The sequence below is a fragment of the Mauremys mutica genome, chromosome 11 (genome assembly GCF_020497125.1).
Source record: "Mauremys mutica isolate MM-2020 ecotype Southern chromosome 11, ASM2049712v1, whole genome shotgun sequence".
Taxonomy (NCBI): Eukaryota; Metazoa; Chordata; order Testudines; family Geoemydidae; genus Mauremys; species Mauremys mutica.
Window position 1 is genome coordinate 79,455,592 of NC_059082.1, and position 16,563 is coordinate 79,472,154.

The 16,563-nt window shown below is 52.2% G+C and overlaps 1 protein-coding gene across 4 annotated transcripts in view; it reads left to right on the plus strand.

Annotated features, from left to right (window-relative positions):
- Positions 1-3,122: 3,122 nt before the first annotated feature.
- MYO15A (myosin XVA) overlaps positions 3,123-16,563 on the plus strand; it is a 76,149-nt gene continuing 62,708 nt past the window's right edge. For 2 of the 4 annotated variants that reach the window (XM_044980712.1, XM_044980714.1), the window contains exons 1-4: positions 12,051-12,198; positions 13,642-13,755; positions 14,338-14,396; positions 15,880-16,003. In XM_044980712.1, the coding sequence (XP_044836647.1) occupies positions 12,100-12,198; positions 13,642-13,755; positions 14,338-14,396; positions 15,880-16,003 (396 nt within the window). In that variant the 5' untranslated portion in view covers positions 12,051-12,099. Of the gene's footprint in view, positions 3,229-3,794; positions 3,859-4,259; positions 4,370-4,946; positions 5,022-5,476; positions 5,568-6,367; positions 6,374-9,464; positions 9,569-11,430; positions 11,495-11,579; positions 11,694-12,036; positions 12,199-13,590; positions 13,756-14,337; positions 14,397-15,879; positions 16,004-16,563 lie in introns of those variants that run through there. The other 2 variants (XM_044980716.1, XM_044980713.1) reach the window with 2 other exon arrangements.

Below are 16,563 nucleotides of genomic sequence, written 5' to 3' on the forward strand. Positions count from 1 at the left end.
CCCTGGCATGATAAGGTAATTCCAGGGATTTGGGCCAGTTTGGTGCATTTGGAGCAGAATCCAGACCTGGGGCCAGTTTACATTGTAGTAAACCCACGGGGGTTAATCTGAATGTAGGACCGGATCCAAAGATCCAGCTCCAAATGATGTCAGGGGGCGTTGGATCAGGCCCTTACACTGAAGAGTGAGCAACATTGGCCCCATGGGTAAGCAGGTTCAGCTCTCTTAAAATCCTCTGGGCAATTGGCCGAGTGCTGTGGAAAACACCAGGGTTTGAAGGGTTAAAACCAGACCCTGTCTATTAGTAGAGTTAATGTGTAGCCCCTGGTTGTGCCCCTTCCCCACCCTCCTCACAGCATGGAATGAACATCAGGTGCTTGCAGCCAGCCAGCCGAGGAACCCAGGAGTCCTGACCGCCAGCCTCCTGCTCTAACCACTAGATCTGGCTCCCTTCTCTTGCAAAAGAGCTGGCCTCAGATGTGAAAATAAAAAAATGTTTTCTCCTCTGTGCCATCCGGCCCTGGCTCTGACGCTCCTCTTGCTTGCTCTGGGGTAAGGATGCCCGGTGGTGTCGGCAAGATGAGACTCGCGCCGTTGCATTCAGACCATGCCAGCGGGAGCGTGGCTCTACCCACATGGCAGTTCTGAGCAGGAGAGAAGCTAAGGTGGCCAGCCTGTGCTTCCCTGCTTGGGCTGACTTACCCACTGACAGCCAACCCCCCAGAGACCACAGCTGGCACCACAAAGTTGGCTTTGGCTGCTTAAAAAACCTGGCCTGTTGGAAAGAGGTTCCTCAACAGTGGGATGCAGGAGCCAGGCTGTGCGGGCACAGCTAGCGAACTGGCACCTACGCTGGAAAGGGGAAACCAGCCCAATCCAGACTGAGGTTTAATAAAGGCACAGAGCTATCCCTGGGCTCTGTCACTGTAAAACTATAAGCCCCCCCACTGCAGCCAGGGTGGCAGCTGGTACTTTTGGAGCCGTTTGACCTCTGTCATAGCAATGGAACAAAAGAGAGAGATGTAAATGCAGAGACTTGATCTGTGGCAGGTAGCTGCATTGGAACAGAAGGAGCGTTTTAATTAGAGGGGCCTCTCTTGGCACGCACGGGCTGACAGAGCTCATCTGAGACCTACCCCAGTACGTGACTGGCTTGCCGTGGATGGCGATTTGCTTACATGCTTGCTGCCTACCCTGGCCCGAGCCCACGCGGGGCTGGATGCTCTCCAGCTTAGGAGCTACAGTGATGATTGAAAAAGCTCTAGGGTTTATTGTCTGCTCTTCCAAGCTGGTGACTCTTAGTTACCTGGGCTTTTTGTGAAGTAACAGACGCTCTGTGGCTCTTCTGTGCATTCAGCTGACGCTGCGCGAGGCGTTTAAAATCACGTTAGACAAAGCACAGGGAATGAGATGATAGGGACCAATCCTGCACTGGCTGGGGGGAGGTGACCCGGGGACCCAATGGGTATCTTCCACCTCTGAATGTCACGCGGGGATTGTAGCAGCGCCTCAGCTACCCTTTGCATTGTTCTTGAAAGCTAAATAGGTGCCAGTGTGACAATATAGGGGCCTGTGTATGTTACCCAGCAGTTCAAGGCGTGCGCTGTAGTGGAATGCAGAGGGACAATACACTGCAGGAGCTGCTTTAGTACACTCAGGGACAGTGTGGTCTAGTGGGTAGGGCACTGCATGGATTCCCCAGCCACATTGTCTGGTTAGATTGTGATCCTTTTATGTCAGAGACTGTTTCAGGCCCTGCTCTTGGTGCTACTGTAATGCAAATAATTAATGGTCATTTTCTTTTTCTCTCTCTGTCTACATGGGAACAATCAGGAAAATAAATTCACACCTTGTGTTAATTCAGATTAAAAGTGGATTAGTCAAACCACATTGAACCCATGCATGGAGACTCTCATTCAGAATTAAAGTGGCCTTAATTTGGTTTAGCTTAATTCACAAGAGTGTCCACAAAGGGATTGATTGTGGTTTAATGAATTTGCTTTAAGAATTAATTTGGATTAACTTTCCTGAATGTCCCCATGTAGACAAGTCCTCAGTCTAATATTCTGTGTGTGTGCGAGCGAGGGGGTGCAGCTTGTAGAAGAAATGAATCTTTGGGAGGGGGTTGATGGGCTGGTCCCACATAGGGCCCAGCATGAAAGCCTGGGTGAAGAGGGGAAAGACAGGGCAGCAGGGCTGGTATCATCAGTGGAACAAAGTGGAGGGGCAGGGAATGTGGTTAGAGATGCAGACCAGAGCAGAGTTGTGCAGGGTTTGGAAACCAAGGCTGAGAGGTGTGAGCTGGATATGGTAAGTGAGGGGGAGCCCGGGGTGTGATGCAGAGGCGAGTGGCATGGTCTGATCTCAAGACATCTCTCTGCTGAAGCTCCTGCCCAAAGGGGTCGCTCCATACCCCTGTACCCCTGAACAGGGCCAGTTCTGTTCTCCTTTATTGGAAAGCCACCTCCATCAGGCAGTTGATTTTTGTGCCTCCATAGCTACAACTGGAACCCACCGGTTAGTGTGTTATGCACGTCCCAATTTGCAGAGATCTGGCCCTGTGACAGGCCCTAGCTACAAGGGCTCTTTAGCTCAAGCTGTAGCAGCTCATGCTTTTAGCTCTGGAGGTCCCTACTTTAATCCCAGTCATGCTGGCCAAGATGGCAGCCGTCACACACCCATGCCCAGAAAGGGATGAGGAGAGAGGAACTGCCCCAGGGCCTGGTGTCTCAACCCCCAGACAGTCCCTGGCCTTATCGGTGGCTGTACCGGGTGATGCCACCTGATGGCCTGCTGCGATGAAGGGACTTGGCAGCAAAGGGTTGGGGTCAGACCTCCCCCTTTGCAAAGTCCCTTCTGTAACCTCCAGCTCCACCTGCACAAGCCTCATTGCTCCCTAGGGTTTCCTCTTGCTGATGGGAGAAGGTTGAGCCAGTCCAGACACTATAGAGCAGTGGGGATCTTGTCCCCAGCCCCGGCAGACGGACATGCCAGTTGGACCAGTTTGGGAGCAATAGCTTGGCTTGGGGTCCGACCCCAACTCTCGTGAGGCCCCCGAGCTGGCCAGAGAAGTTCTCTGAGTAACGCTGCCCGGCTGCACCCTGCAATAACTGCCTGATCTGCATGTCTTACTCCCTGAGTGTAGATGCACTCCATCCACAACCTGCCGTCCAGGAGCGCCCGAGAGGAGCCGAAGGAAGATGGCGTGGAGGACATGACCCAGCTGCAGTAAGTGACTGGCCAGCATGCTCTGGCTGATCTAAAAGGAATGCTAATCACCATGGGCTGGCTGGCGTCACTCAGCAGAGCACCACTATGGGCTAGGGGCCAGGGCACTGGCCTGGGAATCAGGAATCTAGGGTACAGGCCCAGCTCTGCCACTGACCTGCTGTGTGACCTTGGGTGAGTCTCAGTGTCACCTTCGACCCTCCGTCTTAACTGTTTGAGGCAGGGCCGTTGTCTCTCCTTGGTTCTGTAGAGTGACTAGCACAATGTGCTCCCCAGGCCCTAGCATGGACCGTGCCCACTGCTGTGAACAGCTCCCGCAGATGCCCTCCCCCGACTTTAAGATCTCACCAGCCTCGGCAGTGGATTCCCTTAGTCTGACTCCAGCTTCGCTTTTCGGAGCTTTGACTGCCTGTGCCTGGGACTGGGAGGGGTGCACGTTGGTGGCACTGAGCTGGCTGGGTGGAGAGGACAGGAGCGGATTTGTTGGCCATCAGCCTCATCCTCTTTCTGAAGGTGCTGTGCACTAGGGCCGTGGCCTTGATCCCTTTTTGTGCTGTGTGTTCCAGGGACCTCCAGGAGGGCGCAGTGCTGCAGAACATCAAGACGAGGTTTGACCGCGAGTTAATCTATGTAAGTTCCTGGCAGCTGAAGTCACACTCAGAGTTTATTACAGGCCTCAGGGTCTCCTTGGCATTACCAGGGGGAGGGTCCTGTCTGACACTGATGTGCAGAGTGTGTGTCTGGTGGGTGGGTCACTCACGGCACAGCGTGTCAGGACGCCTGGGTTCTAGTCTGCTTCACCCCCATCTCGCTGTGTGATTTTTTTGAGCAAGTGACTTAACCAATGTGTGCCACTGTTTCCCAGAGATGGACCTTCCCCCACTTTTGTAAAGTGCTTTGAGATCCTTTGGTAAATGGCATTAGGCATTACTGTCACTCAGCTTAGATGCCTGCCGCTCATCTTCTGCGGAGCGGTGGCTGAGCGTAAAAACATAAGCAGCTCTTCCTCTGTGTGTCTCTTGCTGCTGCAGACCTACATAGGCAGCATCTTAGTGTCCGTGAACCCCTACAAAATGTACAACATCTACGGGACGGAGCAGGTGCTGCAGTATGAAGGAAGGGCCCTGGGAGAGAATCCCCCGTAAGTACGTCCCCCACCCAGAGCGCAGTGTGCTGTCTATCTCCTCCTGGCATGTTACAGTCCCCTTCCGGCTGGTGTCCCAGCTGCACAGCCCGGCTGCTCAGGCTCCTTGCGCTCTCCTTGAGCTCAGATTGTCATGGCCGGGGACCCGAGCCTGCTGAGCTTTACTCCAGGGAGTAATCCTCTCTCACCCCAGTAGCCCCACTGCAATCCACAGCCACTTGGGGCAGTAAAGGTTTGCAGGATCCTGGGCAGTGCTGAGCAGCTTAGGGGAGGTGCTGCAGAGGGCACTCAGGCCCAAACGGTCGGTCTGATGATGAAGCAGCTGTCCTCTCTCTCGAGTGGAGATCCCAGCCCAGATCTTTCCTGCCCAGGGGTAGCAAGCCTGGGGTTTGATCCTGCTGGGTGTCTTCCGACTTCCTTTGTGCCGGTGGGTGACCTAAGGCGAAGGAGCTGGCTCAGCTCAGAGCATCAGAAGCCTTGTCCTGCTCCCAGCCAAGGTGTTGGGCTGGTGGGGACCCCTCCTCTGCAGGGACTGTTTTTCCCCTAACGCTCTGTGTGTCTGGCTCTTTTGCAGGCACCTTTTTGCTATTGCAAACGTCGCCTATACCAAAATGATGGATGCCAAACACAACCAGTGTATTATCATCAGGTGAGAGCTTGCGGCCTGGCTGGGGAAAGGGAGCTTCCCTTTCGTTCCAAGAGCTGGCCTCTCTAGCTCCGGCTTGAGCTCGCTCATGGCAGCTTGCCCAGCCACCGCCCATGCCATACCTGGCCTGCAGGTAGATCTGAGACGTCCTTCTGCAGGGCTGCGAAGCTGGCATCTTTATCATCATCGTCATGGCAAATCCCAAAGGGATGTCGATTGAGCGCATCGATCTCTAGCTGGCATCTTTAACCAAATCAATATAATGGTAAAACCGCCAGGCTTGGTCCAGCCCCTGCTGAAGCCAGTAGGAATTTGGCCGTTGATTTCAATGGGAGCAGGGCCGAGCACAGTACTCATAGCATGTGTAGCTGCCACTCGGTTCGGTAACCTTTGGTTGGCTCCAGGTGATTGACTGCACGCTCAGCGACCTTCCTTATGTTCGCGTCTTCTCTTTCTAGTGGCGAAAGTGGTTCTGGCAAAACGGAAGCCACCAAGCTGGTCCTGCGTTACCTCACAGCAGTCAATCAGAAACGCAATGTGATGCAGCAGGTACAGTGTCCTTTCCAGACGCCACGTGCTATGGTGCCGCTGGCTCCTGGCCGGCTGCAGCTGCTGTGCTGCCATAAGCCACCAATGTGCCCTGAGAGCTGGCAGCTTGGTGGGAGGTACCGGAGGTGAGCGGCCGCCTGGCAGGTGCATTGGACCAGGATGTACTGGCCTGCTCCGCAGCACGGCAGGTGCCTTCCCCCTCAGATGTCCCAACCTGGCCGGCAGCTTGGCAGATGTGTCCTCATGGACAAAATCAGCACATTTTGCAACCCAGCAGGTGCAAGCATTCCCTCCAGAGGTACCTGGCACATGCAGCATGAGGCAGTTAAAACTGAAGGCTGTTTGGAGCCTTTTCCCATGATGGCTTTCAGCGCCTTATTCCCTGGAGCCATTTGCAGGCAGGGATTTTTCCTTGGGACCCACTTGGGGTCTCTCGGCTCCCTCCAAATCCCTCCTTCCCTTGCTCTCCGTTGCTAAACTCAGGGGTCTCTGGGGACACCAAGTTGTGCCCCTCCTGCCACAGCAGGGGCCTTCCTCGTTCTGCCTGGCAAAGAGAACATCAGACGGACCCCGTGTGAAAGCCAGAGAAGGGTCTGCATTCTAGGAAGCCTCATAAAGCCCCTCTGCAGCAGCAGGATGGGCAGATGTTGGTCCCATTCTAGGGAGGTAGTTCCCATTCCCCAGGTGATTCCTGGGTAAACGTACAGTTCTTTGCAATAGAGTGTGGCTTATTATCCTCTTCTCACTGCCGGTGGGTTGATGATCCTGACCTGTTGTTGTTCCCTGCTGCACTACCATAGATAGAGGTACGGGGTGTGTGTGTGGGATGTAAAATTTCCACTTACCTCACAGAGTGATGCTGAAGTGGCCTGCTGTGTTATCTCTGCTGAGGCTAAATCCTGCAGCTCAGAACTCCCCTAGGAGTCATTGGGGTTTTTTTTGCCTGCAGCCTTGAGCCCTGTGTGTGTGCATGGCTTTGCAGTGACTATCTTTCCTTTCTCCTCTCCTCCTCTCCTCCTGCCCTCCTTCAGCCATCATCAAGGGGGGAGTTACAGGTCCCCAGGCACTCAGCAGACAGGCTAGAAAACCCTTCTCGCATTAAAACCGACCCTCGCCCCCGGGCTTGTGCGGGAGCTGTTGCAGAGTAGACAATGACTGTTGCATTTGTGGACAGGTCACTGTATTCCACTCCTTAAATAGAAAAGGAACTAAAGGAAGCAAAACCCTGGTCTCTCTTCATTACTCAGCCAAATGTTTAACTTGGAAGCACCATTTTCCTGAGGCTGTGTCTGGGGGAGAATGGAGGTTTTGCTGTGTTCGCCAGTTTTCAGGCCCTGAACGCCTGGGATGGCTATGTTGGTCACAATACTGATGGTGAAAAACACTTCCGAGCAGTGCTGGGTCCACCAATGGGCCAGAGGTGCCAATGCCCAAGACAACATCTTTCTTTAAAAAATGTACTTATTAATTTAAAATTATTACCATGGCATCTAAGAGCCCCAGTCAAGGACCAGGACCCCATTGTGCCTGGTGCTGTACAAACAGCAAAAAGATTTGTTGGGGAAAAGTCAACATGGTTTTTGTAAAGGGAAATCATGCCTCACCAATCTACTAGAATTCTTTGAGGGGGTCAACAAGCTTGTGGACAAGAGGGATCCAGTAGATATAGTGTACTTAGATTTTCAGAAAGCAGTCAGAAAAGCAAACAGGATGTTAGGAATCATTAAAAAAGGGATAGAGAATAAGACGGAGAATATCTTATTGCCCTTATAGAAATCCATGGTACGCCCACATCTTGAATACTGCATACAGATGTGGTCTCCTCATTTAAAAAAAGATATACTGGAATTAGAAAAAGTTCAGAAAAAGGCAACTAAAATGATTAGGGGTTTGGAATGGGTCCCATATGAGGAGAGATTAAAGAGGCTAGGACTTTTCAGCTTGGAAAAGAGGAGACTAAGGGGGGATATGATAGAGGTATATAAAATCATGAGTGATGTGGAGAAAGTGAATAAGGAAAAGTTATTTACTTGTTCCCATAATATAAGAACTAGAGGCCACCAAACGAAATTAATGGGCAGCAGGTTTAAAACAAATAAAAGGAAGTTCTTCTTCACACAGCGCACAGTCAACCTATGGAACTCCTTGCCTGAGGAGGTTGTGAAGGCTACGACTATAACAGGGTTTAAAAGAGAACTAGATAAATTCATGGAGGTTAAGTCCATAAATGGCTATTAGCCAGGATGGGTAAGGAATGGTGTCCCTAGTCTCTGTTTGTCAGAGGATGGAGATGGATGGCAGGAGAGAGATCACTTGATCATTGCCTGTTAGGTTCACTCCCTCTGGGGCACCTGGCATTGGCCACTGTTGGTAGACAGGATACTGGGCTGGATGGACCTTTGGTCTGACTCAGTATGGCTGTTCTTATGTTCTTTGACAAGATCCCTCACCAAAGGCTCTTAGGCAAAGTAAGCAGTCATGGGATGAGAGGGAAGGTCCTCTCATAGATTGGTAACTGGTTAAAAGATAGGAAACAAAGGGTAGGAATAAATGGTCAGTTTTCAGGGTGGAGAGAGGTAAATAATAGTGTCCCCCAGGGGTCTGTACTGGGCCCAGTCCTATTCAACATATTCATAAATGATCTGGGAAAAGGGAGTAAACAGTGAGGTGGCAAAATTTGCAGATACAAAACTACTCAAGATTGTTAAATCCCAAGCAGACTGCAAAGAGCTACAAAAGGATCTCACAAAACTGGTGACTGGGCAACAAAATGGCCGATGAATTCAATGTTGATAAATGCAAAGTAATGCACATTGGAAAACATAATCCCAACTATACGTATAATATCATGGGGTCTAAATTAGCTGTTACTACTCAAGAAAGAGATCTTGGAGTGATTGTGCATAGTTCTCTGAAAACATCCACTCAATCTGCAGCGGCAGTCAAAAAAGTGAACAGAATGTTAGGAATCATTAAGAAAGGGATAGATAATAAAACAGAAAATATCATATTGCCTCTATATAAATCCATGGTACGCCCACATCTTGAATACTGTGTGCAGATGTGGTCGCCCCATCTCAAAAAAGATATATTGGACTTGGAAAAGGTTCAGGGAAGGGCAACAAAAATTATTAGGGGTATGGAACGGCTTCCGTATGAGGAGAGATTAGTAAGGCTGGGACTTTTCAGCTTGGAAAAGAGAGGACTAAGTGGGGATATGATAGAGGTCTATAAAATCATGACTGGTGTGGAGAAAGGGAAAAAGGAAGTGTTATTAACCCCTTCCCGTAACACAAGAACCGGACGATCACACAATGAAATGAATAGGCATCTGGTTTAAACAAACAAAAGGAAGTACTGCACACGATGCACATTTGTCAACTGTGGTACTCGTTGCCGGGGGATGCTGTGAAGGCCAAAAGTATAAATGGGTTCAAAAAAGAATTAGATAAACTCATGGAGGATGGTTCCATCAATGGCTACTAGCCAAGATGGTCAGAGACACAACCCCATGCTCTGAGTGTCCCTAAACTTCTGATTGCCAGAACCTGGGACGGGGCGACAGGGGATGGATCACTCAACCATTGTCCAGTTCTGTTCATTCCCTCTGAAGCACCCGGCACTGGCCACTGTTGGAAGACAGGATACTGGGCTAACTGGAGCATTGTGGCCCTTCTTATTTTCTTATGCAAAGGATGGGGAAGGCTTTTACTTCCCGTCCCCAAGAGGAGCAAGCTGGAGGTGGAGGCACCAGGGCAGCCCTGAGGGTTAATCTGATGTGTCTAGCCAGTCTTTTGTTTCTGCACTGTGCCCATCACTGCAGCGTCTTGGCATCCCTGGCTGGACTGTCTCACCCTGACCAGTGCTTAGTGGGTTTTTTTTGTCTGGCTGGGGCAGATCCTCGAAGCGACCCCCCTGCTGGAATCCTTCGGAAATGCCAAAACAGTGAGGAACGACAACTCCAGCAGGTTTGGGAAATTTGTGGAAATCTTTCTGGAGGAGTAAGTAATGATGAGCGTATGAGTGTCCCTCTAACACCCCACTCTGTGTGTCTGAAACTGAGCCCCAGCCCGAGGGAATTCTGCCCCACGATCCTGCCTCTGGGCTGCTGACTGGAGGGGCCACCAGAACCCCTGGGAGACGTTAGATCCTTGTGCTCCGTGGCTGTGATTTAATGGTTCCATTCAAAGCACAGGAACCAGTTCAGCTCCTCGGGCTGGGCGGTCAGCCAACCCAGCCGCAGGCAACACTTTGTGGAAAGGTGTCTCCCCAGACAGATTGTATCCTTGTCCCTCTTGCGTGTGGGGAGGGGTGGTTTGATTTTAAGGGCCTGCTTTTAAAAAAACCATGTGTGTGCCATTGCACACCTAATTTGCACTGCCAGTTGTGTGACTGTGAGCACTGCCTAATAGATGCATAACTGGCTGCATGCACACCCAACTGCTAGAGCTGCATCCGCAGTCGTGGTAACCACATGCACAACTCAGGCCTTTGCTTCAAATATAAGGCCCTAAAAATATTCCTCCTTTTGAGCTCCCCCAGTCCCAACTGACATGGCCTTGTAGCGGGGCTGCCATTCCTCCAGTCTCTGGATACATCTCAGTCTCTCATTCAGATACATGAATGGGGCGGGGGAGGGCTTCCATTGGGGCTGGGATATAGGACATGGGAGCACCAGCTCCCCAGCAGAAGGCAGTGGCTTCCTCAGTTCATGGCACACACCGAGAAGCTAGACAAAAATGTAACTGCTCTTGCTGGAAGGTTGCAATGCAACATGACTTTATTTCTTAGAATTCAGAATGACACTCGGTAACCAAAACCAGAGAGTGACAAAGCAGGCTGTTCCCTAAAACAAAGACGCACAAGTCACCCCACCTTGCTCTTAGGCTGGCTGCCTGCAGATTGCCTGCTGCTCCCAGCCACTTCACAACAGAGCCCTCCAGCATGCAAGCAGGACCAGGAACCACTTTCCCCCTTTTACCCCCCTTCCCACTCTTAAAGTGATGGCTTGCAATTCCAACACAGTCCTCAATACGCCACACTCAGCAACTCAAATCCTCCACCCTTCTCCTTGGTCCTCTCGCTTAGCCTGGGAATTGGGCAGCTATCGTGGTTTTCTGTCTGCCCATCCATCCAAACGTTGCTTAATGCACAGGTGGAAGGCACTCAGATACTGTGGTGATGAGGGCAGCATAAGAACCTTTGCAGAATAGACTAGAATCCATCTCTCTCCACTGGGAACAAGGAGGAGGTTCTCTTCCGCATTGGCTTTTAGTGCAGGAGGTTTAATTGCTGCCTATTTGACATAGTCTGCCAGGCTGCAACAGCCAATCCATTGTTTTTGATGGCTGCACATGGTTGGCCCTTTGTTTACCAGAGGCAGCAGCAGGCAGATGCCATACCGGTGGCTCTCCGCTCACTCAGCTGTGCTGGGAGTTGCAGCACGGGCACCTGGGTAGCAGGATACCCACAGTGCTGAGCTCTGAGGCAGATTCAGCTCGGATTCAAGGGAAAACAATGGGCAATGGCTAGTCCTTGGACCCAGAGGTACTTCAGGGGAGAGATGAGATGAGACGCTGGGCTGGCAGTGCCAGCTGTGGAGCTGAACAGTACTGGAGTAGGATGTTTCCTACTGAGCAGACAGGCTGGGACCTTGGGGGACATTCATGTCCCTCTGGAGTGATGAGCAGGAGCCATTGGTTGGCATCGGTTGGGCACCTCCCACACAGCCAGTGTCCTGCAGGTGCAGAGGGCTGGGTGTGGATAGATCCTCGGTCCTTCCAAGTTCCTTGGCTCGCTTGTGTCTGACGAGATGCCTTGCTAAGATTCCCAGCCCCCAGGCGCTAACCTTTGTCTCTCCCAGAGGCTTGATCTGTGGTGCCATAACCTCACAGTACCTTCTTGAGAAATCAAGGATCGTGTTTCAGGTGAGTCCCAGCATTTATTGTGCCACCCCCCACTGCCATCCCCATGTCACGACGCTTCCTTAGTCTGGTCCCTCTTGTTCCATAGGCCAAAAACGAAAGGAACTATCACATATTCTATGAGATGCTGGCTGGCCTTCCTGCTCAGCAGAAGCAGCAATTCTGCCTTCAAGATGCAGAAACTTACTATTACCTGAACCAGGTATGGCGCCCACGTCCGCACGTGAGCTCAGCAATCAGGCCCACTTGATTTATTATGTCTACTGGTGTGGCACCCGAAAACCCCAATCAGAATCCGGGACCCATTGTCCAAGGCCTTGTACAAACACACAGGCAGACACAGCCCCGCCTCAAACAGCTGACAACCTGCAATTCCATTTATTTCTGGAGCTGTGATAGCAGCCATGTCCTTGTGACATTCCGGTTGCTTCACTCCCCAGATCGGTAAATCCCCAGTTCCAGTAAATTTGCCTTCCCTATCGTGAGTAATTCCTGGGCCTCAGGTTGCATGTTCCACAGATATGCTTTGATTGGGACCTTCGCAGGGGGGTAACTGCGAGATTCCTGGCAAGAGTGATGCTGAGGATTTCCGGAGGTTGCTCAGCGCCATGGAGATCCTGAACTTCAGCACCGAAGACCAAAACAGCATCTTCCGAATTCTGTCTTCCATCCTCCACCTGGGGAACGTCTACTTTGAAAAATATGAGGTAATTGTCTCCCGGGGGAAGACGGGAAGGGGACCCAGGGTGCAAAGAGATACTGATAGCAAGGACTTTAGATGCATGCTGCCAACTAAGGCTTTGATCCAATGTCTGTTGGAGCCAATGCAAAGATTCCAGTTTAGCTTCCATGGAATCTGGATCAGACCCTAAGCCCCTGTGCAGGGAGGAAGCTCTCAAAACAAAATTGAACCCAAGATTTTAGCTTCTCTCCATTTTGTGGAATCTGCATCCAAAAAAAATCCCTGGCCCACAGAGGATCCTGGCACCATGGGACACCTGAACTACAACACCCAGGAAGCCCCACAACAGCTTTGGCAGACGCAGTTCCACGTCGAATCAGCAGACACAAAATGTTTTGATGTTTCCAAATCAACACTTTTCTGAACTTGCCGTTCTGCAAAACAAATTGAGATTTGGACATTTAAGGGTCCATCTGGGTCAAAAAACAACATCAGAATATCAGCCTTTCCCACGGCAGGGACGTTCTGATTCTTCCTCTAGCGCCAAACAATAATGTCAACAATGGGCCAGATCCTCTGCTAGTGTAAATCAGTGTAGCCCAAGTGAAGTCAGTGCTTCTATGAACACCAGGTCGATGGGGCTACACTGATGTACTCCAGCTCAGGATCAGGGCCTATAGTCATAAAGCAGGGCCGCCCAGAGGATTCCGGGGGCCCGGGGTCTTTGGCGGCGGGGGGGCCCTTCTGTTCCGGGACCCGCCGCCGAAGTGCCCCAAGACCCGCGGCGGGGGCCCCCCGCCGCCGAATTGCCGCCTAAGCGGGACCCGCCGCTGAAGTGCAGCCCGGTCTTCGGCGGTAATTCGGCGGAGGGTGGGGGGGCCGCCGCGGGTCTTCGGGGCACTTCGGCGGCGGGTCCCGGAACGGAAGGGGCCCCCGCCACCGAAGACCGGGCTGCGCTTCGGCGGCGGGTCCCACTTCCCCCCCGCCCCGGCCCCAGCCTCTTACCCCCGGCTCCCTCCGCACCCGGAGTCTCAGTGCCTCGCCGGAACAGCCGCAGCGTGTGGCCGGCGGGGCCTGAGCTCCGTCCCGCTCAGAGCCGCGTGGGGAGGGGGCGGGGCTGGGAGCTCCACGCCGAGCGGAGGCAGCTGAGCTCAGCCCGGAGCTCCCAGCCCTGCCCCCTCACCACGCGGCTCGGAGCGGGGCGGGGCTCAGGGGCCCCGGCGGAGACTCGGCGCTTGATGCGCTGAGGCTCCAGGAGAGGGACGGAGGCGGGAGCCTCCACTGTTCTCTTGGGGGCCCCTGCGGGGCCCGGGGCAAATTGCCCCCTTTGCTCCCCCCTCTGGGCGGCCCTGTCATAAAGAGAGATGGACAAGGCCTTCAGTACGAGGTCCCTTAGGTTGTCCCTGGGTACCAACTGTGCTGGCCCCTGGGAAGTTGCCTGCCAACGGGCTGTCTTTGCGCTTCACAGACAGACTGCCAGGAGGTTGCGTCGGTGGTGAGTGCGAGAGAGATCCGTGCGGTAGCCGAGCTGCTCCAGATCTCCCCAGAGGGGCTGCAGAAGGCCATCACGTTCAAAGTGACGGTAAGGCCCACGGATTTGAGATGGCTGGTTGGACAGATGGGTGCTGTGGCTAGAGGGACATCTTGGGGAGGTAGACGGCAGTGAAGAGAGTCTCTGCTCTGAGACCCTGCTCACTTCATTGCCCCACAGGGGACCGGTGTATTTTCAGTATCTGATCTGCCAGCAGGACACTGCTGCTTTGCTTTTCATGTTTGTGGAACATCCCTGTGGAGTCCTCTGCCCCCCTCATCTCTCTCTCCATTTATACAACATCTAAGTGTGTCTTGGCATCTCCCCCCATGGACAGTCACCAGACCTTTGTTCCATCCATTTCCGAAGGACTCAAGAGATGCTCCCTGTGGACGACTGTCCCACCCTCTAATAGGCCTCACTGACAGTGACGCTTTTTCTGAATTTTCCTTCACCCAGTTTCATCTCATCCCTCTTCTCCCGCTCTCCATCTGCCTGGTTCAGAATGGAGCAGTGCATGCTGGGGCTTGTAGTCTCCCGTGGGCCGCATGTCTGCATTAAGAGGTGATGGCAGCCCCACACCGGCTTTAGGGAGGATTTCACCTGTTTGTTCGATTTTGCCCTTCTCAACAGGAAACGCTGAGGGAGAAGATTTTCACCCCCCTCACTGTGGAAAGTGCCGTTGATGCCAGGTAAAGGAGGAGATGCAGGGATCTGTCTCTGGCTCGTCAGCACGCCACACATGGGGACTGAGGGATTCAGAATGAGGAAAGGCTGGCAGGCAGTGGCAGCTTATCAAAACATGTAATAAACACAGCCAGATGCTATGGACAGGGTGGCAGGCAAGCCCAGCTGTCCTGCTTTAGGCGGGATTCAGCAGACCAATCTACTTTGTACCTGCCCTCTCTGCTTATATGCGCCTCCCCTTCCCACAGTATCTGCGCACCTCGCAGTCTTTACCTGTCAGGTAGGGCATGGTTATAGTCCCCATTTAATAGATGGAGCATGGAGCCACAGAGAGACTAAGTGACCTGCTCGAGGTTGTACAGGGCACCTGTGGCAGAGCAGGGAATTGAATCCAGGTGTCCCAAGTCCAGGCTAGCGCCCTTACCACTAGGTTTTCCTTCCTCTCTATCCGTTGTGTTATCCTTCCTTTCCTTTCCCCATTGTAAGACTGTCCTGCTTCTTCCCATGGTATCCCACCCTGTGGCTAACCAGTGCAAAGGCAGGAAACCTTCCCCCTTGTGACTGACACAAACCCGGAGAATGCTGAGAGCGTTTTTTTGAATGTGTGTCTCAAATCTGAGGGCATTTTGAGGCTCTTTGTTCTGCCCTGGACCCACACTTGTGTGAGAAATGCCCCAGAGCACAACCTGCTTTTACCTGTGCTATATTATTTCAGCCTTGCAAAATTGCCCTGGAGATTTACCAGCCCAGGCACACAATTGACGTGCCCTCTTTTTTCTAGGACGATGGAAAAAATGAATCATGTGTTACCCACCCATCAGATAGGGCCAGATTCTCAGCTGGTGTAAATCAGTGTCACTCTCTTGGCTTCAGTGAAGCTGTGGCCATTCACACCCACTGAGGAGCTGGCCTGAAGAATTTTACAACGCTGCCAGGTGGAAATAGACATCCTACGGTTTTGGATCTGGCCATCTGGTTACTTTCCACTATGCACCAACTATTTCAATCATTTTATTAAAAAAAGAACAGGAGGACTTGTGGCACCTTAGAGACGAACACATTTATTTGAGCATAAGCTTTCGTGGGCTACAGCTCACTTCATCGGATGCATAGACTGGAACATATAGTGAGGAGGTATATACACATACAGAGAACATGAAAAGGTGGGAGTTGCCCTACCAACTCTAAGAGGCTAATTAATTAAGATGAGCAATTATCAGCAGGACTAAAAAAACTTTTGCAGTGATAATGACAAGAAGGTGTGAGGATACTTAACATGGGGAAATAGATTCAATGTGTGAATGGCTCAGCCATTCCCAGTCTCTATTCAAGCCTATTCAAGATCATTTTATTGATGCATGTAGCTCAAAATGCGACTGAGGGGCTGGCAGATTTCAGCCGGGTCATGCCCAGGGCAGACTGGGACAGAGGGACTGGGCGGGGGGGAGCTGTATCCCAAGAGCTGTGCTTGTCTCCTCCTTTTCCCAGAGATGCCATTGCCAAGATCCTGTACTCCCTGCTCTTCAGCTGGCTCACGGACAGGATCAACAAACTGGTCTACCCTAAAAAGGAGGCTCTTTCCATAGCCATTCTGGATATCTATGGGTTCGAGGTAAGCAAGGTGAAGGGCTGCATGGGAGATGTTGGCCCGTCCCTCATGTTCCTGTGGCAGATCAGGAGAATCAGAACGTGGGACTAAGTGTAGCCTGGGTGTGCGTATGGGCATCTCCCGCTGAAGCCAACGCGGGTCTCAGGTCAGGCCTGAATCCGGCTCCTCATGAGCTCAGCAGACAACACCGAAGGCCCTGGTGGTACAAATGTGTGTTACCAACTCATACCGGCACCAGTGTGACCTACTGGGAGCCACAGCGTGACTTACTGGGACCGTGGGTCAGAAACAAAAGACATTGTGAATGGAAATGATCAAACCATAAATTAAACTCTCCTGCCCCCAACTCCCCGCTAGGATTCACAGGAATCCCATCCATGACCTGACATGCACCCTCCTGCTTTCTGATGCTGCCACAACCCCCCCAGCTCCCATGGGCTAGCGGCCCCAGGGCGTTTCACTCCCCAATTTTTTAATGACACCTGTGGAGAGAGTTATCAATGGCCAGGGCTCCCCCTTCCCCCTCCACGGAGCCTGGCCAGCGTTTCCCTGCATGCTTTGCG